This window comes from Hyperoodon ampullatus (genome assembly GCF_949752795.1).
Source record: "Hyperoodon ampullatus genome assembly, chromosome: 18".
NCBI classification, from domain to species: domain Eukaryota; kingdom Metazoa; phylum Chordata; class Mammalia; order Artiodactyla; family Ziphiidae; genus Hyperoodon; species Hyperoodon ampullatus.
The window spans coordinates 3,017,009-3,029,897 of record NC_136931.1 but is presented as its reverse complement, the minus strand read 5'-3'; the positions used below and the strand labels follow the sequence as shown (position 1 = coordinate 3,029,897).

The 12,889-nt window shown below is 52.3% G+C and overlaps 1 protein-coding gene across 1 annotated transcript; it reads left to right on the top strand.

Moving 5' to 3' along the window:
• Positions 1-9,013: 9,013 nt before the first annotated feature.
• FOXL1 (forkhead box L1) lies at positions 9,014-10,051 on the top strand (the record flags this gene model as incomplete). The annotated part of the gene is made up of 1 exon (XM_079723318.1): positions 9,014-10,051. One exon carries the CDS (start codon positions 9,014-9,016, stop codon positions 10,049-10,051), a length of 1,038 nt encoding a protein of 345 aa, XP_079579444.1.
• Between the last annotated feature and the right edge of the window lie 2,838 nt (positions 10,052-12,889).

Here is a 12,889-nt window from a genome sequence, read left to right as displayed (position 1 = left end):
GAGACCCCCATAGGTCTATGGGGGTCTCTATAGATTATGTATGTGCTGTGTGTAATTTTAAATTTCTCTAACCGTGCTGTACAAATGTGTGGATTTGTAATCAGGCTATTTTTTTGTTGTTTTTCAGAGCCATTAATATAATATTTAAAGTTGAGTTCACTGGATAATTTCTCATCTTGCCCGACCATTTCTAACTGCCAAAGTGAAAATTCAAGAAACCTATGCGGGGTTTCCCCCCTGTACAATTATGAGATATAATTCTTTTCCCAGTTGTAGGTCTTTTACAAAACAAGAAAATAATTTATTTTTTGTTGTTGGCGGATAAAGAAGTCAAGTATCTGATACTTTTTATTTACAAAGTGTGATGGTGTTGTATAGTAGATTCCTCCCCCAGCATTCCTAAAAGAAAAAAAAAAACACTAAAAATTTAACTTGACCTGTGTTTGTCTTATGTGGTCTTAATTGTTGTACTTGCCTTAAAATAAACCCATGTTGTTTTTCTGCCCAAAGTCCGGACAGTGTGTTTGTATTCTCGGATTTTAAAAAACCAGGTGTGTTCACAAATCCACCTGTTTTGATTATTTTTGTTACACAGGTGGGTAAATGTGTAGACATCTACAGATGATCACAGAAGACTGGGGGAACTCCCCTGTTGTCCTGCTAGTGTCACAAAAGGCTTTCGATTAATTCAGAATCCCACCCTGACTGAGGCAATCAAGAAACAGTCCTGCTTGGACGTGGCTGCCTGAAGGGCTGTGAGCCGTAATGACATTTGCTGTAGTGCATTTTGTTAAACGCAGAAAAACATGCCAATAGTCAAAACAAACAGTGCCATTCCATCCCAATGTCCAGCCATCTCCAATTTAGGAGGTGAGGGAGAGGAGGGTAAACATTTTCCATTAGCTAACAACAAACCAGGGGGAGTCCTGCTTTTCCTCAGTTTCCTAAAATACGGACTTCCTTCCCCACTTTAATAGTTCTCCAGAAAAGAATTTGAACCCGAATGGCGAAAATCCAAAGGGGATTGATTCTGTACCGTTTAATGACCATCCCTGGCGGTGACCAGATCAGAGGTGAATCTTTGACCTCTTTACTTATGGATTTGATTTCTAAATCTTTACCCTACTGCAGTGAAAAATTTTAAAGCCTCGTCGCACTTCAAAAATAATTTACAATGCTTTTAGAGTTTTAAGTTTGTCAACTTTTCCAGGACTTTAAACAATAGATTTTCTTTTCAATTTTGATACCTCGTCCTTAAAATTTTAAATAGCCATGCAGCCTTTGTGAGGTGTGGCTGCGCGGGGGAGGGGGGATGGCTTTACTATCTGTTTCACTGGCCAAAACACGCAACTCCCCTCTTGGTCTCTGTGTGTGACTTTGGGGTCCAGAGCTCCAAATTGGGAATTAGTTTCCCAGCCCAGCAGGTGAGAAGGCACTCTGTACCTTGCCTAGAGTGCAGCTCCTGTGAACTTAACACTTCAGGAGATGATGATTTTCCAGAAGGTGATCTTGCTGGATGCAGTAGCCTTGACTGTAACCTGGGCGTTATGTTGTTTTTAACATGGCATTTTGTCTCTATGTTACGCTGAAATCGAATTGGGGGAAGTTTGAGCATAATAATTTCCCCCATATGTGCAACACAGATTCTTTCAATCTGTGGCCCCAGAGGTGGCACCTGGCTAAGACTTAAAGATTGCATTTTATTCCTTTTCATGACCACAGGAGTGGTGAGCCCCCAGTCCTTGGTGCTCAGTTGAGTGGGATGGACCACAGAGAGGGAGGGAGAGACCCCTGAGACCATTCTCTGAGCTGCAGAATGAGGCTGCAGATCGCTCATTGCGGACTCGGGCACTGGGGTTTCACTTTTTTCTCCCTCAAGGAGAGTGTTCTAGCTGGCTTTCTGCTTCCCCAGATATTTCAGAGTCCTCCCTGAAACCTGCCCTCACCTTAAGATTTAGAACTCAGAGGAGGTCTCAGAGACACATGGAAAACAGTGGAGAGAGAAATGGAACCACGGGGTCAGAGATCTGATCTGCCCTTGACACCGCGCTGGGGTCTCCTACCTTTGGGAAAGCCTCTTAAAGAAGTCCCCGCTGTGCGTGGGCCGCTCACCTGAGCGGGTAGCTCAGGAAGGCCACGGAGGCCACGGCGAGGGGCCCTTCCATTCCCCTGGGAACGTGGCCACCTGGGGACTGTTGGAGGAGTTATCCAGGCCTCTGGAGGCGGCAGAATGGAGGCGAGTCAGGCCCTGGGCCGAGGAGGCCGGGAGTGCGGGAAGCGCCTGGAGGCCGGCCGCGTGCGGGCGGGGGGAGGCCCTGCGCTCGGAGCCAGGCTCAGCCCCGGCCTGCAGCAGCCCGAGCGGCTTCGGGGCTCAGTGGCCTGGGGCGTCCGTTGCTCCGCGGAGTGGGAAAGACCGGACGCCGGGACTGAGCGCGGAGCCCAGGCGGCGCCGGCTGCCTTGCTGGTCTTCGCGCCAACCTACGCGTCTGCCCCCGTCGCGCAGAGACTGCGCGGGGCGTCCTGGCTCCACGGCTCCATCCGCTCGCCGCGCCTTCCTCCGCCGCTCTCCTCGGAGGCCCAGGGCCTTTCAGGAAGAGGGGAAAGGAGGTCGGGGCTGGAAGGGCCGGATTGCAGGTCTGCCGGGACTCCTTGCTAAGGCGGCTCTGTGGTCCACCGAACGCAGTTTGCGTGAAGCTGCGTCTGATAACCACGTTTCTTCCTGACCCGGTAAGATACAGTCGGGCAGGTCTCAAAGATACAGCAAATAAAATGGAAGTGACCCGAACACCACAACAGAGACCGTTTCCCACAGAGATAACCCTGCGTCCCCGACTGGCCTTGGCTGGGTGGACTGTGTCTCTAACCAGTGTCCAGTTTTGACAGATAAAGGCCGCCAGAGAGACCCAGTGGCCTCTGAGCATCCTGCACGTTGTTCTTAGCCCTTGAGAGGCCGCAACTGGAGTAGCCTTGCTTCTTGTAAGACTCGGAGAGACACCCAGGCTCACTGCTTTCAGGGAGAGAGGCTGAAAGTTGGGCTTCTCCCACGGCCAGTCTTGGGTCTGTGGCCCGGCGGCCCTCACTGCTCTGGTTCAAGTGGCTTGTCCCTGAGGACGCCAAAATCGGTAGCGACATGCATCCTCGAGCTGCTGGAGCAGTGGGCTGGGGTTAGAGGACCACATCTCGCTGCGTGAACAAACGCCTTCCCTCCCTCGCCTTGGTCTTCTCATCTAAAATGAGCAGGTGAGTGCAAGGGCATTTCAGGGCAGCGGGCATATTTTTTCCGGCATCCCCGGCTCCTGCGATGGGCCTTCGCTTATCCCCACTCGCCTTCTCTGCTCGCAAGAAGTGAATATCAGAAGTTAGTGGGAGAAGAAAATGCAGGGTCCTGGGAACTTCAGCATTTGGCTCATAAATCTTCCCAGGTCCATCTCCTGCCCTTTACCCCAAGCCTGCCTGGGGGGTGGGATCGCCTCTGGGCCTGGGAGAGGCTTGTGAGCGTCACTCGAAGCACAGAGCAGAGCTCGCAGGTCCCCGGTGGCCGAGTGCTTGCCTCCTCCATCCTCAACCCCAGCCCAAATCCAGACATCTGGACGGCGGTGTTGGGCCAGGTTGGCCAATGGAAATTTATTGATAACCATAAACCTGAGGTGAGTGGAGAGAGTGACACGGAGAAGAGACTCCCGTGACGAATAAGCAGAATGCACTGGGCTCTGGGAGCCCGTACCGGGCGTCTCAGGGGATGTGTGCCTGCATCCTCGGGACCACGTGCTCGTGCCGGTCGGGCAGGGCGTGGTGGGAGTGGATAAGTAGAGAGTAGAGACGTCTTTGGGTGCAGCCAGGCCAGGGGTGGCTGGGGAGTGGAGGACAGACTCCAGGTCAGCGGGGACCCCCTGGTCAGAGCCACTCCCAGTGCCTGCTGGCACCACATACTTGAAATGCTTTCCCAAACTTTGAGAAGCATTGCCTGCCTGCCTTTTTCTTGCCTGGCCTCAGCTCACCAAGGCATTTGAAATGTTTGCTTTTTGACATAGGCATGTAAGGAAGGGGGTGGAAAGTTTCAGGGAGTTGGGAAGGCTGGGCAGCCGCTGCTGCACCTGGGAAGACGCCACCGCCTCCACTTATGCAAGCCTTTCCCTCTCTGGCTTTTGCAACATTTCTGTTCTGCAGCAGAAGCAGACAGACATAGCTTGGGTAGAGTTTGATTCTCGAAGGTGCCTCTCTGGCGCTGTGTTTTTTCCTGGGTCAGGTCCGTGGGGCTGTGAGTGTGCGAAGGCTGGAACGGAGGAAGGGGATGGGTTGACAGCTTGATGGACTTGCTGGCATTGATGGTCCCTTTAAGGGAATGGAGTTGGGGAGCACTGGGAGGGCTCTGTGCTCACTCCATACGCCCACCCAGGCCGGGAGGTCACGGAGGCCAGAGAGGCCGCTCTGACCTCACGGAGGCTCAGTGGCCCTTGATCCTGGACCTTACCTTTCCAGCAGCCCCTCTGGGCGCTCTCTCTGCCCTCATGTTATTTTTCCAGATGGGTTCTCCAGTGGAGATTTCTCTCTAAGCCAAATCCACATGCACCAACTCAGGCCCTACCGCACACAGGCCAACTGAGGGTTCCTGTGACCTGGGGCATGCTACCTCAAGCTCTCTGAGCCCATTCCTCAACTGAAAAAAAATAGGATCATCAAATAGGGTTATCATGAGGATTAATGAACCCAACACCCGTGGGGAAAGTGCTTCCATAACATCCAGTCCATAGTAAGGGCTGTTAGCTATTAGGATTTACCTGGATAACAGAAGAGAAAGGATTCTTTGGTCTCAATTAACTGCATATATCAGGCTAAATGCTGATATGCTTGGGCAGGGTGGTGCCGGGGCCCTAACTGCCCCTTTTCTCTGGGCTTCAATCAGCATCAGCTGACTGGCCAACCATTACCTTTATGGCTCACTTCCCCTGAGAGAAGCAAAAGACACTGCTCCACGATCCTTTCAAAGTGGAAGAGGAGGGTAGGGGAGGAGAGAGTGTCCTGGGTTTTGGCAGGATATGAGGGCTCTGGGTCTCCTATTTACAATGCCCCAAATCTCCCAGCTCTGGGGGTGGGGCACTCATCTCTCCTCTCCAGAGGGCCCCCTTCCCCTTTGATTACTCCAGACACACATTACGCAGCTTCTGTGCTCACCTGAGGGTGTCAGACCTCAGAGAATCCCCCTTTGGAGGAAACCGTGTGGGTTCCAATCCCTGTTCTATTTACTACCTCCGTTGTTTTCCGGTGTTCCGTGCCCGGCCTCAGTTTCACCATCTGTAAAATGGGTGAATCCATCCTCCCATCTTCCATAGATGCTGCCAGGGTTCTCAAGAACCACACACAGTAGCTATTATAATGTGATTGTTTTCCTGTGTTTGGAACACTTCCTCCTAGGAGACCTGAGGTGAGTTAACTTCCTGGCCTCAGTTGCCTGGTCTGCAGAATGGGAATGATAAATATTTCTGTTTCTTCGGGTTACTGTGAGGATGGAGTGACTTAATACAAGGAAAGCACTTAGAGCAGTGCCAGCACATAGTAGTGTTCAAGACATAATTAGTTATTCATACTTTCCTTATTATCATCATCCTCGCCAACATTTTTAGGTTGTCATTAAGGTGACCTTGCATCTTTCCACCCTCACTCTTCTCAAACATATGGTAGAATCATTCATTCATTCAACTGAATGAATGAATCATTGAATGAATCATTCATTCATTCAAATATATATACAATCTGTTAACTATCTTCACACTTAGAAAAGTGTGAAGGCAGATATTTGGGAATATGGCTCAGATCATCGTTAACTTGAATGTCTGCTCTCTATTTACCGGTGAAGCAGAAGAAGGGTAGATGGGAGCGGGGAATGGGAGGAACTCCTGTCTCTCCTCCGAAGACTTTTATCGTGAGGCCTCTTTGGTCCAGGCTAGTGCCTGGCCTGCCCAAGGAGCAGGCTTTCTGCCAGGGAGCTGGGTATGGTACTTTCTGCCCTCATCCCACACTGAACCCAATTTGCGATTGGGCCCCAGAGCTGGAACTGCCACGGTCCTTCCGGAAGGATGATTTCAGGGCTTTCCTGCGATCTGGAAGACGCGCTCCCGCTGACTTCCGAGATGAATGCGCTTTTCTGGGATTTGAAGACCTATGAACCTGCAGGGAACTTTCGGCGTCTCCATCTGGCTCTCTGAGTCACCCAGTCTGCCCAGCTGTCTCCTAGGCTCAGATGGCCCCCCACCGAGCCTCCGATAGGTCCTCACCCGACAGAGCTTCCGCACGAGGGCGCATCCACACTCGGACACTCGGTGCTTGTTCCCTGCGCTCCCCGGAAATAAGCCCCAGCGCGGGGTTCCTTCCTGCAGCGTCCCCTCCTAAGCTCAAGTTACACACTTCGCCTGGGAGCCCGGGATTCTTCCCCCCCGCCGGAGCAGGGTTAGGGCGCCCTGCCGGAGTTCTGCGGCTGAAACCTCTCAGAGAGGTTGCTAACTGCTGCAAGCACGTGGGGCTCGCCTCTCCAGACCGCGACTAGAACTGGGGTTGTTTTTTCTTTACTATCAGTGCCCTGCCCACCAGCTGCGCGTGTCTCCGCCTGCGTCCCGCCCATGCCCAAATTGGGCGGTGTTTATTATTGTACGAATTCAAGCTCCGATTTGCCTTAGAGTTTAGAGGGAGCGCTGCGGTGGCGCGCCTTTCCGGAAAGGCAAGGATGTACGTGCTGGACTTTGGGTGCCTGGGAAACTCCAGGAAGGGCTCCGAGAGCGGAGGTGGGGGCTCCGCGCAGTAACACCGGTTTGTCTCTTGCTCTGGGTCTGTTAGAGCTGGCACCGAGGCTGGATCCAAACTTGAGCTTGCAGGGGGCGCTCTGGTCTGGAGGGGTTGGGTGACTCCGGCGACTGTGGTACCCGTGCGTTGCAAAAGCGCCGACATTGAGGTTGTTTTTCCATCCCAGGGTTGAAAGGGGGGCTCCGAGGAAAGCCAGGGATCCAGAGAGAAGGCAGCGCCCCGCCCCCTCTTGGCTAGAAGGCCATCCTCAAGACCAAAACCGGGACCAGGCCAGGCGGGACACTGGGCATAAGTTAGAATTGCAGCGCTGGGGACGGAGGCCTGGATGTGTCCCAGGGCCTGACCTGGCTCTCCCTCAAGCCACGCCTGCCCCCAAACCGGTTTTTCGACCCTGATCGTGCCTTCCTTTTTGGTATTTCAAACGTACCGGGTCCCCTGCAGTCTATTCGGAACCGCCAAACGCATGAGTTACTTTCTGGATTCCGCATTTTAGAGTGGGATTCTCCCTGCTTTTCCGTGTTCAGGGGTGACCTGAGCACTGGCAGCCGGTCCCCAGCATAGGGTCGCCTCTCTGTGACAGCAGCAGCAGACAGGCCCCTCCCTCATTAACTCAGGTTTAGTGCGTCTCTTCCCAATTGCCGGGGAGCCTCGAAGGCCATTACAACCGTCACCTGCCATCCTCACTCCTTTGCCTTCTCTTTGGCATCTACACGGTTGACTCAAGAAACGTTCATTCAGTCATCCCAAGCTTTTTCTCTCTTTCTTTTAAAATATATTCAGCAAAGATCATAAAACAGGAACTAGTCACGTTACGTGCCACTCCTCCAAGGCGGCGGAGTGGGGGAGACACCTCCTTCTAAGTCAGCATCATTCGGGGTTTTTGATTCAAACCGGGACGTGGCTAAATGTAAAGTGAGACCGGGTGGGGAGTGCTTACACCCCAGGGTGAGTGCGGGGGGAGCGGCGGGAGAGCGAGCAGGCTTCCCAAACGCTTAATGTAATCACGGGCCAGCTGCGTGCACTTGTAAAGTTGTTATAACCCCCTCCTTGTTATAAACAGGAAAGCACAGAATATAAAGCAAGAGACCCGCATTCACAAATACCAGCTGCCAAATTCCCCTTTTATGGTGTTCCTCCTTGCAATCTCAGACCCATCAGAAAGACCTCAGTCTCTCCCCCTCAACCCTCCAAAAGGGTTTATTTTGAAACCTCCCCAACTAAGCTACGGACCCGGTACTGCACGCCCTCTCCAACTCTCAGTGCCCTGTGCCACTGGCTTCGGGAGAAACTGGGCTCCTGGAGTCCTCTTCCCCAGGTCCCCAGGGAGCCCCGAGGCTTGCCCCTTTCGGGATGCTAGGCCCCCAGGGAGTACGCCTCCACCCCCAGCTCCTCTGCGGCATCCCAAGGATCTCTCCAAGGAGGGCTGCATCTTCTTCTAATCAGACTCCCATCTATCTCCTCTCCCCCGCCAAAATATCTAAGAGCTCTTAGAGACCTCAGAAGGCATTTTATGAGACTGTGTCATCTCTACATTTCCTACTAAGCCTGGGAGAGGAAAAGATCTTTTGTGGGAGGCCATGGGATTTCGGGGCTCCCCCAGGCCAGAGGTAAAACTCACCCCTGCGCCCCTCCCACCCCCACCTCTCCTTCCTGGCCTGGCAGACCCCGCTCTGAGCCACCGCGATCCACATCCTGCCTCGCTGACTGTGTGTGCTTACAGCGTCAAGGGGTGGACGTGATATTTCAAACATCAGATCAGTGCGTTTATATATTGGGTGCCCGGAAATTTTTCCAAATAAACACAGCTTGATTCAACTTGGGTGGGCGGACTTATCAACAGACTAATTCTATAAACAAATGAAGGAATAACCCCGAAACCGATTGGCTGGTATCAAAAAGACACGTGGAGGGAAAAGCTTGGAGTTTTTCAGCAATGAAATTTTAATTAATGTGGGTGGGCTGAGAACACAGCGACTGTTTATCATAGACAATTTATTTTCCAGCGCTAAGTCAACATATAATAGCAAACTGACAACAATTATTTAACATTTTTAAAGCCATGAAGAAAGGACAGAGCCCTGAGCCGCCGGGGAGAGCGGCAGAGCGGGAGGCAGGCGCAGGGCGGGCTCCCCCGGAGGGCCCTTGCGGCGCGGGGCACAGTCCCTAAGCCGCCTGGGTCGCCTGCGACGCCGGAGCGCAGCGCGGGCGCCCGCTCGCCATGAGCCACCTCTTCAGCCCCCGGCTGCCTGCTCTGGCCGCCGCTCCCATGCTCTATCTGTACGGCCCCGAGAGACCCGGGCTGCCTCTGGCCTTCGCCCCCGCGGCCGCTCTGGCGGCCTCGGGCCGGGTGGAGCCCCCCCAGAAGCCGCCCTACAGCTACATCGCGCTCATAGCCATGGCGATCCAGGATGCGCCTGAGCAGAGGGTCACACTCAACGGCATCTACCAGTTCATCATGGACCGCTTCCCTTTCTACCAGGATAACCGACAGGGCTGGCAGAACAGCATCCGCCACAACCTCTCGCTCAACGACTGCTTCGTCAAGGTGCCCCGCGAGAAAGGACGGCCCGGCAAGGGCAGCTACTGGACGCTGGACCCTCGCTGCCTGGATATGTTCGAGAATGGCAACTACCGGCGCCGGAAGAGGAAGCCCAAGCCGGGCCCCGGAGCCCCGGAGGCCAAGCGGGGCCGCGCCGAGCTGCAGGAGCGCGGCTCAGAAGCGCAGCCGGAGGTGGGGAGAGGGGGAGCGCGCCCCCGCCCCGCGACCCCCATCCACGAGGGAGCGCCTACGCGCCCCTCGCCCCTCCGGGAAGGCTCCTCTCCTCCGGCGTCCCTCCACTGGCCCAGGCCCGCGTCGCCCTCTGGGGACGCAGGCGACGCGCTCCAGGGCGCAGCGGCCGTGGCCGCCAGCCAGCCCGCGCGCACGGTGGATGGCTCGCGGTCCCCACCGCGCCCCGCCTCCCGCAGTTCTCCGAAGAGCTCGGAAAAGTCCAAGAGCTTCAGCATAGACAGCATCCTGGCGGGACGGCAGGGGCAAAAGCCGGCTGGAGGGGGCGAGCTCCTGGGGGGCGCCAAGCAGGGGCCCGGCGGCTGTCTGGGCGCCTCGCTTCTGGCCACCTCCTCCGGCCTCCGTCCACCTTTCAACGCTTCCCTGATGCTCGACCCGCACGTCCAGGGCGGCTTTTACCAGCTCGGGATCCCTTTCCTCTCCTATTTCCCTCTGCAGCTCCCCGACACGGTGCTTCATTTCCAGTAAAGCAAACAGTGCCTGATCTTTCCCCTGCCCTGGTCTGAGCTTCTTGTGAGCAACCAGGACTCCCACCGCTGGAGAAAGAAGTCGCGCGTTTTTTAAAAAATGATTTCCTCCGCCGACCCCTGGGAAGTATTAGCAACCTCTGCGCAGGGATGGGCACACTCCCCTGCCTCCTGCAAGGCGGACCTTCCCAGAACCCGGAGCAGCTTTGGAGATTTAAAAGACACTGCCCACGCTGGGACTTGGGCATCTCAGACCTCCTACTGCGGGAGCAGGACAATTCCCTGACCTTAGGTCAGTCCCACTGGCTACCCAGACAGGCCCTGCGTGTCTGGGGAACGGGAGGGCCCAGACAACCCGAGGGCAGATACGTGGCCGCAGTGTGGTCCTTTCTATCTGAGAGCCACGGTCTGACCATCACCAGCTCGGCTGTCACTGTGGCCCAGGCCTTGGCTTTGAGCTCGTTGGAGTGATGGGTGTTCACAGCTAGGTTTGTCCCTGAAGTCCAGGGAGAATTTTTCTCTTTTCCTTTCTAGATAGTAAAAGGAACATGCTATATTCTTTGGCTAAAATGCTTGATTCTTTTTACTGTAAGGATTGCCCTCTGAAAACATCTGTATTAACAACTTCTATTAAGAAAGTGCACTCTATATAATTTAGCATTTTGTTGCATTATGATAGCTTGTTAATCATTACACATGTTCTCCAACTCATGTTACCAGCAATAGCCATCCTCCTATCTCTTTGCTTTTTTGTTTAAGCGGTCGAAAGATTTCTGGAGACGCCGGAAGTGTGTGAGGGGGAGGGAAGATGTCTAAGACAGCGGAAGATTTTCCATTTCCATGTTTTTTTTCAAGATCTAGGCTTGACTGTTGCAACCTTTTCCAGAATTGTGTAGTGAAGGACTACTTTTAATCAAAAGAGTTGGGTGAAACAAACACATGGAAAGCAAGTAGAGGGAGAGATGGGTTAGTGCCAGGAAGAGTAAGGGAGCCCACTGGTGTCTGTGGAGGCGGCTCTCTGGACCCCAAGGAACAGGAGGCTTGGTGGGAGGCTTCCCAGCCGACTGCAACTGGCTCCTCCCTCTAAGCCCCAACCAGGCAGGCCCAGAGGCTGCAGCTAAATAAACACCTATGGAGGTGACTGGAAGTCTGGTGTGAGGGGTGGGAGGGAAGGCAGGGGGCTGAGACAAAGATCTGGTTATGAAAATTGAGATTTTCACAGCCCGGTACAGTTGGAACTTTTGGGAAATGCATCTAACCTCTTATGGTATCTCCTTGGGTTGTTTTGGTGGTTCTGAAACTTGATTTCCTGAACCTCCAAGTTACTTTAATTTTATCTGATGTGGGAAAAGCACAATAAGCCATGAGTTCTTGGAGGGAGGTGGAGACAGTCTCTGAATTTTCTAGCAGTTTCCAGGACATATACAAATGAACACAAACTTTACATCAGGGGAGCCTGTTGGTTAATACGTTGGATATTTTGGACAGGCAGAATAATTTAATAACTAGTAGGCACAGAGCTTACTTACTGAGAATTCATCCTGGAGGCGTGTGCTACCGACCCACACATGCATCCATGACCGCTTTCTGCCCGGGCTGGTGGGAACACTTTGGGGGGCGAGCTTCAGGGTCCTTGATGTGTAGAACTTTGATGGGATCCTATTGTTGAGATCCAGGATCACTGTGATTAACTTAAAATGTGGTGGAAGGGCCGTCATTCGATATTTTGTTATCCCGAAGTCTCAGCCTCTGTGAATAAAGTTGTTTTTTCATTAACCTCTCAGTGACTGGTTCAATGGATTACTGGGGCGGGGGGATAAACAAACAGTGTAATAAGAAAGGGGAGCCTAGGATTATACCTCGGAACCCCAACAGTGTCTCTGGAGGCTCTGGCTTCCGAGGGAGGGTACACAAACATGGACTGGAGGGTCGGAGCTGAAAACCCCAGGACTGGTGGATGCTGCCTGAATGTCAGCAATAAGATGAAGATTCTGCTGTGTAGAATATATTTTTAATGTTTTCTTTTTATGTTTGATTTGAGATCTTGTGTGTTTTGTTAATTTATGATGGCTGTTTTCTGGAGAAGCAAATAATCGAATACTGTCATTTTAAAAGGATGGTATCTTAGAGTTACAGTTCCAAAAAGTATAGTACAGACATTATTTTTATGGCAAAGAAAAAAAAGGCAGGAGTATGTATCACTTTGTAAGGGTGTTTATACATACATAAAGAGGAATTCTGTTACGTAATCCCCACATTGATCTGGTTTAGGAAAGCAAAGAGAAACGGACAGTGGGGTCATTTCTATGGATTCTATACAATTCCATGTGTATTCCTTCCTACTGAAGAGAAAGAGGGGCTTTGGCACTTAGCAATCCAAACAGCTGTTCTAATGTTCCAGTTTTAGTCATGTGCTCCAAATTATGGATCAATGAGAGCAAGGAAAGGTTTCTACTCTTAATAAAAACAAAATCACCTGGATTTCAAGTAAACTAGAAGCAACCAAATCGTTCTGTTCTTTGGCAATCTGAAGTATACCTCAGTATTCTCATCTAAACAAAGGGAACAGATTCTGTTTCCTGTAGATGATCTTTGGTTTAAGCCTTGATTACACACACACACACACACACACACACACACACACACTTATGAGTACATTGATCATAATAGGGGATATGGCAGGTGTAGGTACAGTGACAAATGTGTATGTGTACATATATGTATACATGTATGTGTGTATGTATATACACACATGCATGTGTGTATATATGTTCTACACACACAAATGGTTAGAAATTCACCTTCATTGCATAGCTGGGACAGATAAACTCGAATCAAG